Source organism: Girardinichthys multiradiatus, chromosome 8 (genome assembly GCF_021462225.1).
Source record: "Girardinichthys multiradiatus isolate DD_20200921_A chromosome 8, DD_fGirMul_XY1, whole genome shotgun sequence".
Lineage (NCBI taxonomy): Eukaryota > Metazoa > Chordata > Actinopteri > Cyprinodontiformes > Goodeidae > Girardinichthys > Girardinichthys multiradiatus.
The window spans coordinates 17806872-17823618 of NC_061801.1; the positions used below are offsets into that span (position 1 = coordinate 17806872).

The window sequence follows — 16747 nt, forward strand, 5'->3', positions numbered from 1 at the left end:
GGTTCATTTTTGAATTTAAAGGATGCTTGTAGGAAGATTCGATTTTCAAACATTTAAACACAATCAGTAACTTTCTCATTCCCTCACTCTGATCTGACACAAAACAATTCAACTCCTCTACGTATCAGGCTGTTAAGAATAATGCAGAGGAAACTAATGTTTGTATCCTGGTGCTAAAACAGCATGGCATCTGCAGATGAATTCCCATTAAAACATGAAATTTAGCATTTTTAGGCTTGGAAACAGAATTTTCCTTGATTTCTTCCATTGTAAGTAACAAAATATCAATTATAGTTAGGGTAGAACAAAGAAAATGGAAATCTATTTTGATTAAGGACTCATGTTTAACAACTTCACAAAAACATGTGGTTCACTTCAAATACTTTTCATAATAAAGTTTTCTAAACCAACCAGGCTCTCTGTGAAAAAGTATTGCCTCTAAACCTAACAACTTGTTGTGCCACCCTTAAGTAGTCCAAATCCTGAAACAGCAAAGCATCACACTACCACCACCATGTTTGACTGCTGATATGATGTTACTTTTCCTGAAACAGGAGGCACACCTTCCAGAAAGTTGCACATTGTCTGATCAATTCAAAGAATATAATGACAAAGGTCTTGGGGATCATCAAGATGTTTTTGGAAAATGCTTTGTGTTTTCTTTGGTCAGCAGTGGTTTCTGACTTAGAGCTCTATCATGGGTGCTGTTTGCCTCTCTTCCTTACTGTTGAATCATGAGTGCGAAACTTAATTGAGACAAGGGAGGCCTACATTGCGGTAGATTTTGTTTTGGTTTTATTTGTAACCCTATGAGTTGTCAATGATCTCATGGAGTAATTTTGGTGGGAAGATTCTCAGTGTTTTTTCCAGTTTTGGATAATGGCTCACACTTTGGTTCACTGGAGTCCCAAAGCCTCAGAAATGCTTTTTGTATCACTTTCCAGAATGATAGATGTCAATGACCGAAACCCTGTTGAACAAAGAAAGCAGGGTTTCCATTTGTAAAACATCATTCGGCTATGACATTGTGCTTTTTGAGATCTTGATCTTCATTTAGTGTGACTGGTTATTTTAAAGACATTTCTACAGGTCAGGTAGTAATCAGGCCTGTGTATGGCAAGTGAACTTGCACCAAAAATGTGGTTAATTACACTTAATTCAAGATTTGTTGCTTGGAATAGCTTTTTAACCTTAATAAAATAAACCGTAAACTGAGTTTAGTATTAACTCAGGTAATCTCTGTCTGACATATTTTGTATTTTGTATGCATTACCATTATGTGCAACAGCATAGTAGCAAATATGTTTAAGTTTTTTGTTTCAGCTTCGATCCTTTTCAGGGCTGCAAGAGGGCAAGAGTTTATTCAAGCTGTCAAGGTAAGACCATAAACAGATAATCTATCCCACATAGAGATAAACAAGACAAACAACTATGTATGCTGAAGCTCACAAGGGTAAAAAAAACTGAACTGCATGCTTAGGAGGTAGAAGCCAGAGTGTGCTGTAAACAGATTTATTCTTGTAGAACGTCTTTAGTAAAGAACTGGTTTCAAACCAATAGATGGGAGGTGACAGTGGTAAAAAGCACACCGCCACTCCACTCTTTCTGTTACTCTCTATTCCTGACATTGCAAATTTGGATTATATAAAACTTTCAAAGTATGGGAATCGTTTTGTTTCTATTAACCCAACAACAGCCATGTTTCAGTGTTGGAAAAAGATAAGCAGCAGTGGCTTAGCAGTTACACCAAATAGTTTTAACACATCCCCAGCTCAGGTCCAATATCCTGTCTAATAAAGGCATCAAATATGATTTTTAAAAACCCAATACCTGAATTCCAATTTTGTCTCAAACATTAATAATGTAAAAAAAAACAAAAAAACACAGAGATTCTTACAGAGAAATGCTGCATTGCCATCACTTTTCATTAGTGCCTAAAACACCATTGTTGACTGCACATCATGCATCAGCTCCACCTAACTGCTAACAGCACAAACCACAGGTGGTTTCATGCAGGCCACATGCTGCACAGACCACAGGGTCGGTAACGTTGTGCACATCTGTAGCCCTTTTTCAAGCTGCAGAGTGTGAAACAGTCATGCGGTTGGGTTTTGTGGATTTCAACATCTTTGGGCTAAATTGGTTTGACTCTTCCTTAGACTAACAGTGCATCAAGTCAATATGTGCTCCTCTGCTTTGTTTTGCCACAGAGGGCAACTGTATGCCAAATTAGGCCTATTCTAGCATCGTTCAACTCTACATGCACCCATACTCCACAATCATCTCATTATCAGTAGGGTTTTCATGTGATTCTACCCTGATAAGTATCACTTGGGAAAATTAAAATGTTGACCTGCCTTTATAAAGAAACACAACATGTAAACTGTTTTATTATTTGCTTGCATCTTTTATAAGAGAAATTATGGTTCTGCAAATTTTTCCTAAGTCTGAATATTAAAAATACTAATTGTTTCAAAGACAAAGAACACTTAGAAATTGCCTTTAGTATCCCACGGAAGACTAAAATGTGTTTAATTTCATACACCTCTAAGTTTTTTAGACAGAAATTCTTCTTTGTAAAATTGTTCAAACTCAGAGTGGATGGATAGCAACTCTGAAAAGTAATTTTCAATTCTTCCCACAGATTCTCATTAGAGATGGGTCTTTGATTTTGACCAGGTTATTCTAAGACATGAATATGCTTTGATTTAAAACACTCTATCGTACCTCAAGCTGTATGTTTAGTGTTGTTATTCTGAAGGAAGTTGAACTATTGCCTCAGTCCTAACTCTATTCATTTCCAATCAAATCTGACCAGCTTCCCTGTCCCTTCTGAAGAAAAGCATCCTTACAACATGATACTGCCACCACCATGTTTTACCATGAGTATTGTGTATTTGGGTTGCTGTGCATAGCATTTTGCATGTAGGAGAAAAAGTTTAATATTTGGTCTCCTATGACCAGAGCACCTTCTTTTACATGCTTGCTGAGTCCCCTATATGGTTTGTGACAAACTGCAAAGAGGATATCCCATTGCCTTCTTTCAGTAAGAGCTATCTTCCTGCAACTCTTCCATAACTGCAAGATTTGCAGAGTCTACAATTAATATTGTCCTGTCCAGAAATTCTCCAATCTGAGCTGTGGATCTCTGCAGCTCCTCTAGGGTTATCACGAGCCTCTTGGCTGCTTCTCTGATGTATGCTCTCATCTTTTCTGGAGTTTGTGGTTATAGTGCACAAAGCGAGCATTGTACCATACTGAGAGAACACGAGTGGTTACTCAGTCAAACTGGAAGCGTAAGTCTAAATGGCACCATTTCTGTGAAAAGGTCACACCTCTGTCATTTAGGAAATCACACTAAGTGGTTAGGAAAAAATAAAACATGCAAAATCTGCTGAGCATGTCTGTCTTTGAGATTAAACCAAATATTGTATTTTTTCAAGTTGGTACAATATTCCTTCATCCTGGTTGTTCGCTGTTTTTGTTGCCACGCAACAGAACACACAATTTTGTCTGTCTATCAGAAAAAAGCATGCCACAGGTAATTAGATCATCAGAGATCATCAGAGGTTATGAAAAAAAAGCTGTGAAATTTTGTCATATTTTCTGAATGTTAAGAAAAAAGACAAATATCTTAATGGAGATATTTTAAATTAAATAGATGAGCGTTACAGTTTAAGCAATGGATGTACTGAACATAACAAACACAAACTTTAATTGTGTTTTATGTGAATTTTTTGTGAAGTGCTCAAATTAGTTCCTATTTATGACATGAAAGAAAATTTACATACTTTTCAAGTGCAAATAATAATCTAACAATTGTAATGTGCATTGTATTCAGCACCTTTTCTGGTGATAAACCTAAAAGAAATCCAGTGTAACCAACCGCCCTCAAATTCACCTAAATATTAGGATTTATTATTAAGAGTATACCTGTGTAATTTATTCTCAATATAAACACAACTGCTCAAGGGGCCCAATGGAACTCTGGAGGAACTGCAGAGATCAATGCCTCAGGTGGAAGCATCTGTCAACAGGATGTTTATTTGTCATGCACTCTACAAATCTGACCTTCATGGAAAGGTTGCAAGCAGGAAACCATTGTTGAAAGAAAGCTATAAGAAGTTCCATGTGTAAAACAAACAGATAGCAGACATAAAAGAACGTGCTCTGATTGGATGAGACTTAAAAAAAAACATTTTGGCCTACTCGCAAAATGCTATGAGTGGTGGAAAACTAATACTGCACATCATGCTGAACACACCATAATCAGAAAGGCCCAGTCTAAATGGTCCAGACTAAAATCCAATTGAGCACTGATGTACCCAGACGTTGTCCATTAACTCTGAAACTTTCAGTCTCGAAATGTTTAAAGCTGGTGGGACATACCCCTTAAAGATTGTAATTGCAGCAAATGATTCTTCTACAAAGCACTTCTACAAAGTTCTTCTATAAATACACAACAAGCTTTTCAGATTTTTATTTGTAAAACATTTTGAAAACAATGCTTCATTTTCCTCCTACTTCACAACTATGTGCTACTTTGCATCATCAATCACACATATCCCATTAGAATATACTGAAATATGTAGATGTAAACTAACAACGTGAAAATAAAAGTTCTTTTCCAGGGCAGTGTATAATACCATTCAGCATTAATGGCATTTCTCAGAAGTAACATATGGCATGCAAACGTATTACCCATAGGTAATGATAATGCACCAACAATGCCTTTTGAATTGCTCGTTGATAACCAGCTGGATGTTTTGTCTCCTCTGAACTCCAGAGGATGCACTGTCATAGAGATAAAACAAGGTTAAAATATGCATTCATTCTGTATTAAATGTGCACTTGATCGCAAAATAAATGCAAAAGGATGTCCGTTTCAGCTTTTGGATTGTAATAAAGGCTGTTCTGCAGTTTCTTTAAAAGACAATGAATTAAATAACCTGGAAAAGTTAGGTAAGTTAACACTGAATGACCTAATTATTCACTCTTCCAGAAAATCTGTCTACTGGTGCCAGCAGACAAATTCTCTCAGATTAGTGCGGGGCAGTGCAACCCAGGCAGGGAGCTGACTCAAATGCAAGATACGGACATCACAAGGAGGAGGGGGGAATACATAGACATACTGCTAATGACTGAGATGGCTGGGTTCACAAAAAGTCTCGCCAAGCTCATAAATTCAATCTAAAGCTTTAATGTCTGAAGAGCTCCATCCTCTGACCTTGCAGCTTTCAGTAAAAAAAAACCCTCATCTCAAGCCATCTACTGCAGTTGTCCATGTGCTCAGGGGGTATGTGTGGAAAAGGCAAATTCCCAGATTCAAGATGTGAAAAACTGCAAGGGAAAAAAAAAACAATCCCCAAAAGAATTCTGTGTTTTCTAAATTTGGATGGGCTCGGCTAACCTCTCACCCTTTCTCTCTGTGTTGGAGGCAAACAAGCTGTTACAGAACAAAAAGTTTAACATCTGGCAAGCTAAACTGGAAAACACCTTGGTGCATCACCTTGGAATCACAATCTACAATCATATTTATTCAATTAGAATATGCGATTGAAGAGGCTGTCAGATTAAACATACTTTTTTGAAAGTAACAACCTTTAAGCAGGTATTAAAGCTGCAGTTTGAAAAAATCAAGCTCCTCTGGCTCCTCCCAGTGGTCCTACTGCCATTTGCAGAAATACACCACTCCCGATCAGAACCAACCAGTCATAGCCAGGTGGAATGTCTTAGCGGTGTCATACCTGCTTGTGTTTTGAGTTCTTGAGTTTGTGTTTTGTTATATTACCTGGTCTAGTCCTTTGTTTTCTGTCTCCTTGCACCCCAAGCCCATGCCTGTTCTGTGTTTTCCCCTGATTGTCTGGTCACGTGTGTCACTGGTTCCCCCTGCTGTCCTGTTTTGTATTTAAGTCAGTTTGTTTTCTTTGTTCCCCGCTGGTTCCTTATGAGTTGTTTGTGTTTGTGTGCTCACCTGGTACCCTGTCCATGTCCAGCCATGAGCAATAAAGTGTCGTCTTACCTGCAAACTTCGAGCTTCAGGAGCTCTTCCACGCATATTGGTCCAACAGAAACCCACATTATGACAGAAGGAACCAGCCAACGGGACCAAGCGGGAGGAATGGTGAGGGAATTCAAGAGGGGTGAGGTTCTGGCCAAATAATTTTCCCTGCATATTGGTTCAACAGAAACCCACAAGCGGTGTCAATAACATTTGTGCATGCACTGTTCACATCCCTCCAGTGCACAGTGCCTACCGTTGTTCAAGCTCAAGATTGCCAGGGCACTGCAGATGTGCTAATGGTAGGGGCAGGTCATAGTCAATGTTAAGTCAATTAAGTCATAGTCAATTCTTTTCTAGAATTGTGCCGCTCAAGGTGGCAGCAGGTTGGAGTAGCTCTGTTACTTTTGTTTCTGATTGATCCTTTTTTGGGAACACTTCCGTTTGTGGTGGATACAGTTGATTATTTTTGGACGACTGTTCTCTCCGGTGTCGGATGCTGTGCAGCTTGGAGGATTTTTCCTAATACTTTTTTACTTTTGGACATTTGTTATGATGCATTGCCATGGCAACGGGGTGGTTTCTTACAACCGGGAGCAGCTGATTAAGATCTCAAAAGCTCAAATAATACTTCAACTACAACCCCAAATCACTGTTGAGTTGAAAAGGAGATGCCGTGGATGCAGAGCAGGAGCTAAGAGAAGAGAGAGAAGGAGGAAGTTCAAACCACCTCTTCCGTTGATTATGATGGGAAATGTGAGATTGTTGGGAAACAAGTTGGATGAACTCCAAGCCAAACAAAGGACCCAGCCAGAGTACCGGGAATGCAGTATTATGTGTTTCACTGAGACATGGCTGCAGGATCATATCCCCGACTCCAGCGTCTCTCTGGCTTTTTAACCATACAAGCAGACAGAGATTCAAAGAGGAGCGGCAAATGTAAAGGAGGTGGACTGGCAGTACTTGTAAACAACATATGGTGTCATCCAGGACATGTTACTGTGAAGTGTCGTCACTGCAGTCTAGATATTGAACTCTTGGCAGTACGTTTTCTTCCATATTATTTACCCAGAGTTCACCAGTGTTATTTTGGTAACAGTTTACATTCCACCGTCTGCTGTTGCCAACACTGCATGTGATGCCATCAGCTCAGTTGTTGCTAAGCTACAGACACAAAACCCCAATGCGTTTGTGGCAATTTCTGGTGATTTTAACCATGCCTCCCTCTCTGCTACACTTCCAACGTTTCAACAGTTTGTCAGCTGCTCTGCCAGAGAAAACAAAACGTTGGATTTGTTTCATGCAAATGTCAAGGACTCATACATCTCTACAGCAAGACCTCCTCTAGGCAAATCAGATCACAATCTTGTTTTTCTCTGCTCAAAATATAAGCCCCTTGTTCAGAGACAACTTGTAATAAAGAGGACTGTGAGAAAATGGTCACAGGAAGCTGAAGAAGCCCTGCAAGGTTGCCTTGAGGCTACAGACTGGGATGCACTGTGCCAGCCACATGGAGAGGACATCAATGCCATGACTGAGTGTGTAACCGACTATATAAACTTCTGTGTGGATAACATCATCCCCACCAGAACCGTGAGATGCTTCCCCAATAACAAACCCTGGATCACCGGTGACCTGAAGGACCTGCTTGACAAGAAAAAAAGAGCCTTCAGAGAGGGACACAGAGAATTATTGAGGAGTTTACAGAAGCAACTTAAAGTCAAGATAAGAGACAGCAAGGAGGTGTACAAGAAGAAGCTGGAGAGCAAGCTCCAGCAAAACAATCTCAGAGATGTGTGGTCAGGGATGAAGAAGATCACAGGCTTCATGCAGAAGGATGATCAGACCGATGGAGGTCTGGATAGAGCCAATGAACTGAACACATTCTTCAATAGGTTCAGTTCAGAAACAAGCTTCGCATCCTCCTCTCCTGCTCACAGCCAAACAGACATTCCACTTTCCTTTGACCCACAGGACCCACAGCTGTCCAGTAACACCTCAAATGTTTTATCTTCCACCTCAGCCATGGACCCTCCTGCTTCTACATGTTTACCTTCAACCATATCAGAAGATGCTGATGCTCCCTTTGCCACCCCCTTCCACCTGTGTGTCTCAAGAAGGGAGGTGAAGATGCAACTGGAGAGACTGAATCGGAATAAGGCTGCAAGTCCAGATCATGTCAGGCCTAGAGTCTTGAAAGCTTGTGCAGAGCAGCTCTGTGGGATTCTGCAGCACCTCTTCAATCTTAGCCTGGCCCAGAAGAAGGTTCCGGTGTTGTGGAAGACCTCCTGTCTTGTTCCGTTACCAAAGAAAACTCACCCCTCAGTCCTCAATGACTATAGACCTGTTGCCCTGACATCTCATATCATGAAGGTCGTAGAGAGGCTCCTGTTGGCCCACCTGAGTAAGCAAACAAAGAACCATCAGGACCCCCTTCAGTTTGCTTATCGCTGTGGAGTTGGAGTTGAAGATGCCATCGTACACCTGCTTCAACAAACCCACTGTCATCTGAACAAAGCCAGCAGCACTCTGAGGATCATGTTCTTTGATTTCTCCAGTGCATTTAACACAATCCAACCTGATTTTCTTTGTCAGAAACTCCAGAAGACTCAGGTGGAGGCCTACACAATCTCCTGGATCAAAGACTGCCTGACAAACAGACCACAGTTTGTGAGACTGAAGGGTTTTGTGTTCAACCAGGTAGTCAGCAGAACAGGAGCACCACAGGGGACTGTACTCTCACCATTCCTTTTCACTCTGTACACCTCAGACTTCCAGTACAAGACAGACTCCTGTCATCTGCAGAAATACTCGGATGATTCTGCAGTCGTGGGGTGGATCCGAGATGGACAAGAAGATGAGTACAGGAAGGTGGTGGACCGCTTTGTGGCATGGTGTGGAAACAATCATCTCATTTTGAACGTGACTAAAACAAAGGAGATGATTGTAGATTTTAAGAGAAATAGGAATAAGTCAAAAACTATTTCCATCATGGGAGAAGAGGTGGAGATGGTGGAGGAGTATAAATACCTCGGTGTTCACCTGGACAACAGACTGGAGTGGAGATGCAACTGTGAAGCTGTCTACAAGAAGGGACAGAGCAGACTGTACTTCTTGAGGAAGCTTAGGTCCTTTGGTGTTTGCAGCAACATACTGCAGATATTCTATAAGTCTGTTGTGGAGAGTGTGATCTCTTCTGCCATCATCTCCTGGGGTAGCAGCATCAGAGCCAGGCACTTAAAAAAGCTCAACAAGCTGATAAAGAATGCTGGCTCTGTTCTGGGGACTCCTCTGGAACCTCTGGAGATCATTGTGCAAAGACGGATTCTTCATAAAGTGAAGAACATTATGGAGAACCCTGAGCATCCTCTTCATGAGACTGTCCTACAACAACAGAGTGTCTTCAGTCAGAGGCTTCTTCAGATCTGCTGTAAGATGGAGTGCTACAGGAGATCCTTCCTGACCACAGCCATCAGCATCTACAACGGCTCTTTGAAGAAACCTTCATAATGAGCTACAACAACATTTAATTTCCCTTTGGGATTAATAAAGTATTTTTGAATTTGAATTAAGCATATTGTTGATGTTTCATCCCTACGAGTTACTGTGCCATAGCTATTTATCCGCCGTCATCGGTGGCCCTGCTTACTAGTCTGCACGTTCACAGTAGGCTCTGCTGTGGAGGGAGGGCTGTAACACAGCAGAGAGCAATTGGGAGGCACCTGTACAAGTGCTTCTTCAAATTTTCAGGCTAAGCCAACGGTTTTCTTTGAACTCCCTACTGCAGCTTTAGACATACATGTCATTAAGTCCACATTTCTGTATTAGAAATGTTTTTTTTTTATCGGTCTGATGTTATATTCTAAAAAGAAATATCATAATTACCAGAAATAAACGTTGGACTTCCAAACATTCTTTTGGTTGTTTCTCTCATCAGACAGACAAACATCCCATTATGTGTAATCTCTGTGATAAAAGTCGAAAGATTCAGCTTTCACAAGGACAAACAGGAATAAAGAATACCAAGAAAATTAAACATGTTGACTGTTACTGTGTGAAAGCAAGTTTTAAACCATAAACAGTTATGACTCAAGGTTGTAATAGATGAGAATTTAAGGTCATTCTCTCAGGATCTCAAACCAGACGAACCTGTGAACCACATGAGGTCATATGTTCAAAGAGCTCACATTGTACTTGAACTGCAGAGCTGAGAATGATGTGATAGGAAACAATACTGAGCTTTTTAGAGATAGAATATCTACCATGAGGACTTAGTGCAATATAACAATGTTATCAAAGCTTTATTTAGATGTCTAGATCAGACAAGAAGCACAAAGTCTTGCAATAGTATGCATAAGATTTAATCTATTTCAATTGTCCTATCCCACATTAGTGTGAATGTGTATTCTGAAGGTTCTGTCTTCAAGTGGGTCACATTACATACCCTTGTTAAGCTAAGAGTTTCTTCTATTTTGTTGGTGCAAGCTATCAATTCATGTCTTGTGCATAGTTGTAAAATGAACATCACAAACCATCAAAAGAAAGTCAAATCAGCTGTGAGTCCTCGTAGTGATCTCATCATCGATAGACCATTTATTAAAAAAGGCCCAAACAATCCAATTCACTAAGAAATTAAGGCTTCATTTTTTTTCCTTCAACAATCTATTAGATTAAACTGAGCGGATCTGGTGTGGAGCTCTACCGCCAATAAACTACCCAGGCATTGCGATGAGACTAGTTTGAACATGAGATTGCTGAGCACAGCTGCATTAAACAACCAGCTTAACTCTAAAAACCAGGACATACCAGTTGAAACTTTAAATGAGGGAACTGAAAGAATCTTGTTCTCTGTACATACACTGCACCAAAGGCTGAGTAACTTCCTGCAGCTTCTGGGCCTAACACATGGTAAACATGAAAGCAGAAATAAATATATTGCAAAGTAAAAACATGCACTCAATAATAACTGCAACTGGGCAAGAGGAAACAGACATTATTTTACTACATTAAATTTATACAAAGATCTTTTCAATATTTATTTTCCGGACTTTATTAACTTCTTGATTCTGACTTTTCACAATACTTATAGGACTGCTTCTAAGAAAAATCTAATTAACTACTTTTAATTCATGCATGGATTTAAGCACACATCTGTTAACTATGCTGGAATTTAAACTAAGCTACAAAGAAGCTGATAACAGCTTATCTCCAGCAGACTGCAGGTAAACTGCAGATATAGTTCTGGTATCAATGTAGTATCAATGTCCTTTTTATTTTGGTGCTTTTAACTATTTATTTGAACCATTCTGTTACTGTGGTTAGACATGCATTAAATTGATTTTAAAGCAAGATTTGTGTGTAAACATTTTATTTATGAGACATTTTCTCTAATTAAGGGTCAGAATAATAGATGAAGTCTCAAATATATGCATACACTCCATATGCATACTGTTAGGGTTTTTATGACTTTTTGTATTGTTTATAACTCATCTAAGTGCTTTTCCCTCCTTACATGTTGCAGGAAGGGAGATGGTCACAAGAATGAGTTATGCTTTTATTCTTTTATTATTTTACTAGCAGCATCTGGGGGCTATACACCAGGTGCCCACTTCCCACTTCCTCAAGACAAATGAACCCCACACACACACACACACACACACACACACACACACACACAAACACACACCCCCACCCTGAATGTTTGTCGAACTGTGTGTGACCAAGCATGTACAGGTCCTTCTCAAAATATTAGCATATTGTGATAAAGTTAATTATTTTCCATAATGTCATGATGAAAATTTAACATTCATATATTTTAGATTCATTGCACACTAGCTGAAATATTTCAGGTCTTTTATTGTCTTAATACGGATGATTTTGGCATACAGCTCATGAAAACCCAAACTTCCTATCTCACAAAATTAGCATATTTCTTCCGACCAATAAAAGAAAAGTGTTTTTAATACAAAAAACATCAACCTTCAAATAATCATGTACAGTTATGCACTCAATACTTGGTCGGGAATCCTTTTGCAGAAATGACTGCTTCAATGCGGCGTGGCATGGAGGCAATCAGCCTGTGGCACTGCTGAGGTCTTATGGAGGCCCAGGATGCTTCGATAGCGGCCTTTAGCTCATCCAGAGTGTTGGGTCTTGAGTCTCTCAACGTTCTCTTCACAATATCCCACAGATTCTCTATGGGGTTCAGGTGAGGAGAGTTGGCAGGCCAATTGAGCACAGTGATACCATGGTCAGTAAACCATTTACCAGTGGTTTTGGCACTGTGAGCAGGTGCCAGGTCGTGCTGAAAAATGAAATCTTCATCTCCATAAAGCTTTTCAGCAGATGGAAGCATGAAGTGCTCCAAAATCTCCTGATAGCTAGCTGCATTGACCCTGCCCTTGATAAAACACAGTGGACCAACACCAGCAGCTGACATGGCACCCCAGACCATCACTGACTGTGGGTACTTGACACTGGACTTCTGGCATTTTGGCATTTCCTTCTCCCCAGTCTTCCTCCAGACTCTGGCACCTTGATTTCCGAATGACATGCAGAATTTGCTTTCATCTGAAAAAAGTACTTTGGACCACTGAGCAACAGTCCAGTGCTGCTTCTCTGTAGCCCAGGTCAGGCGTTCTGCCGCTGTTTCTGGTTCAAAAGTGGCTTGACCTGGGGAATGCGGCACCTGTAGCCCATTTCCTGCACACGCCTGTGCACGGTGGCTCTGGATGTTTCTACTCCAGACTCAGTCCACTGCTTCCGCAGGTCCCCCAAGGTCTGGAATCGGCCCTTCTCCACAATCTTCCTCAGGGTCCGGTCACCTCTTCTCGTTGTGCAGCGTTTTCTGCCACACTTTTTCCTTCCCACAGACTTCCCACTGAGGTGCCTTGATAAAGCACTCTGGGAACAGCCTATTCGTTCAGAAATGTCTTTCTGTGTCTTACCCTCTTGCTTGAGGGTGTCAATAGTGGCCTTCTGGACAGCAGTCAGGTCGGCAGTCTTACCCATGATTGGGGTTTTGAGTGATGAACCAGGCTGGGAGTTTTAAAGGCCTCAGGAATCTTTTGCAGGTGTTTAGAGTTAACTCGTTGATTCAGATGATTAAGTTCATAGCTCGTTTAGAGACCCTTTTAATGATATGCTAATTTTGTGAGATAGGAATTTTGGGTTTTCATGAGCTGTATGCCGAAATCATCCGTATTAAGACAATAAAAGACCTGAAATATTTCAGTTAGTGTGCAATGAATCTAAAATATATGAATGTTAAATTTTCATCATGACATTATGGAAAATAATGAACTTTATCACAATATGCTAATATTTTGAGAAGGACCTGTATAAATAAAGAGAGAGGGGTGCCAACACTTTGTAGTTTTGCACTGCAGAGTGTGACCTACCCTTGCCGCAAGTATAACTGACTGTGTCGTTTCTTTACCTCTGAGTTGACTAAATAATACCTATCACATGCACACTGACATTTGCTGCTGGTCATCTGTACAAGCCAAACATTTTCTGGATAAAGGTTTGTGTTCAGAAGTGACAAGGATTGATCTATTTGGTCACATGTCAAGAAGAATGTTTGAAGGTGTCAAGGTGAGGCTTTAAAGCCTGAAAAAGTACAAATGATCAAGCACAGGGGGCTGCCACTGTGCTTGATCATTTGTACTGCTCTTCCTCAGCTCCCTGCTGACCGAGCTACCCATATTGTTTGGTAGGGGGCGCTGTGCACGTCTGCATTGCATTACATTGCAAACGTGCCGAGAAATTGACTGAATTGGAGCAGGGCCGAGCTCAATGTGTGGCAGTGGCAGGCAGAACTGGCATTTCAGCAAATGCTTTTTCATTTTCAAAATTTACATTTCAAATTGAATTTTGGTATCTATTTGCTGGGGTACATTTTGAAAAATAAATCTCAAATGTCTTTTTCTTTTTCATTTTAATTAAGTGAAAGAATGAGCAGTCTTGAAGAAGAAAATTAAAATGCAAATAGGATTATTGATTACTAATTTCATTTATGAGTCAAACAATGCAGCCACATTCTTAAAATGAAAAAGCATTTCTGAAAATGCTTTTTCATTTAAAATATGGTAACGATTTGCTTCCATAGGCAGGTGTGGTTACCTAATTAACATCAAACTGAATGCGATACTAATGAGTTGTTGCAATCTCTAACTGATTCCTTCACAGTCACAGACACACACTTCTATCTATGTATCCCTAATTCAATTCTCTAAAGACAGTCACAAGCCAGTATCACATGAAAGCAAAGGAATCCCACAAATAAAAAGAGAAAGTCCTTATTCGCTTTGCTTCCCTTTCTTTTTTTTTTCTCTCAAAGTAGAGACTCAATAGTTGGACATGAACTATAGATAAGTAGCTGCTGCTGCTCTGAAGCTGAGTGTGAGAAAGCTCCAAAGACCATCACATCAAGTTCTAGTCAATGAGAGAATTATTTTTTTATGTTGTTTTTAAGGAAAGAAGTGACTTGGATGACACCAATCCAACGCTGATGGTTAGTGTCTTGCTGAATAAACACTAACATTGACTCTGAGCACCATACAGTTACTTGGCTAGATGTTATTCACTTCATATGCTTTGCTTTTTATATTTTTGCACATTACAACCACAAACTTTATTGTACTTTTTGGCAATTATGCGATAAACTTACTCAAAGTGGTGCAGAATTGTGAGATGGAAGGAGAATTATGTTTTTTCTGAACAAATATAAAACTCAAAAGTGTGATAAGTGGGTATTTGTATTCAGCCCCCCTGAGTAGTACCAGCAGAACCATCTTTTGCTGCAATTCCAACTGTGATTAATTTGGGGTATGTTTCTTGCCACTTTTAACAGGTTTTCTGATACAGTAGGATTGCACTCCATTTAAGTCAATTCATTCATGCAGCTATCTTTCCCATATGAAGAAAAGTATCTCCACAGCATTATTCAGCCACCACCATGTTTCACCATAGTGATGATGTGAACTGGGTGATATGCTTAGCATTTTTCATGTGGGTAAAAAAGACCAACTTTGGTCCCGTCTGACCAGAGCGCCTTTATTTGCATGTTTGCTGTGTCCCCTACATGGCTAGTGCCAACTGCTGATGGGACTTCTTGAGGTTTTCTATCAACAACGGCGTTCTACTTGCATTCTTCCAGATTTCTAGAGCCCAAGTTTAAATAGTCCATGAGTAATAGCTGTCCTGTGGAGAAATTCTCCCACCTGAGCAGCAGATCTCTGCAACTCCTCCAGAGTAAAAAAAAAAAAAAAGCCATCCTGGCTGTTTCTCTAATTTATGATCTCTTTGTCAGTTTTTCGGTTGTGTCATTTTCTTTCCATTTGCGGTTGTTCTGTGGCCTTCATGCTTTTATTTGCTCACCAGTGTTCTCTAACAAACCTCTGAGATTTTCACAGAGTGAATAACTGTGACTATATTTACTAAAAAAGTGACTTTTGAAGGCATTAACTTTAATTTAAGGGTTGTAAATTAGGGGTATACAATTATTTTTATTATCACATAAATCCAAATAAAAATGTACTGAAATCTGTTTGTAACATCAGCAAATGTTAAACAATTTCAAGATTTTGCGAGGCTCTGTACTGTATGAATAAATGCTTCTAAGAAACAACTGCTGTCAGAATGATCCCGTTTGGACAATAGGGTCTTTAGGAGCAATAAACTGGCATACTTTGTTCTGCGCTAGAACTACTTTTCATTGGGAGTACATGCAATGAGACTGGCACACCTATATAAGACTCACTCAATACGCAAGACGTTTCAAGCTGCATGCGCAAAGATGCACATGAGCCTTGTCCGAACTTCTCCACCTGTCGTATTATTTCATGGGTTTATCTGCCAAAATTCCCCGCCGCTCCCTTTCAGTCGTTACTCACCAGCAACTGCCGCTGCTGTCAAAGTGAAAATCTGACTGTGCCGCTGCATCCTGGCGCAGCATGCGTTTCGTTGTTTTTTTTTTTTTTTTTCCACCACAAATCCTCCAAGAAGCGAAAATTGGTAAAGCACTAAAAGCAGTCCATGAGGTTTGTCCTGTGCTTCAGGTTTTAGAAGTCAGGTCCCTGTTCAGGCTGACAGAAGATGTTACTTCTGTGTGCATCCGCTCGACTCGGCGGCTCTGGAAAAAGCAAGACGTGGGCGGGGAGAGTACGTCCTCTTCCTCACAGGCGCTTTTGAGTTTGGTTGGTCTGCCTCCCGAGAGGAAGAAGAACTATCAACTGTAGAATAAAAATCTTAGAACAAAACCAGGATTTATCAGAGCAGACAGATCTGAATATATTAGAAGCTTGAAGGCGGCTTGTCAGGTCAAGTCCAGTCTATTTATATAGCGATTTTTAAGAACAAGGCACTCACATGACTTGTGTGTCCATGTGGTGGTCCACAGACGCAAAACAGTGATTGCGTTATGATTGGTGTGATATTGCGTAATGGCACATCAAAATGAGGCTTAATTGTAAATTATTTCAGTTGAAAAGGAAGACATGATTTTGTGATTGGGGAATTAAAGTAAAACAGTGAATATCATATGAGAAAACATAAACAACAACATTGCTGCAACGTGTTATATAATAAAATTAGTCAAATTTTTCTCTGTCTTATCACTCAATCATCCAGGTAACATTTTCCCCAGGGACCAATGCTAACTGACCAAATTTATCTTGCTGTTGAGATTTTAGGGTCACCCAACTGTAATATATTAAGAACACGTCTGAAAACTCATCATTTTGA

At 40.0% G+C, this 16747-nt stretch overlaps 1 protein-coding gene across 1 annotated transcript in view; it reads right to left on the minus strand.

Moving 5' to 3' along the window:
- Nucleotides 1-16188, minus strand: part of itga1 (integrin, alpha 1) — a 78159-nt gene extending 61971 nt beyond the window's left edge. The window contains exon 1 of the mRNA XM_047372959.1: nt 15898-16188. Coding sequence (XP_047228915.1) covers nt 15898-15946 — 49 coding nt within the window. The 5' untranslated portion in view covers nt 15947-16188. The remainder of the gene's footprint in view (nt 1-15897) is intronic.
- Nucleotides 16189-16747: the final 559 nt, after the last annotated feature.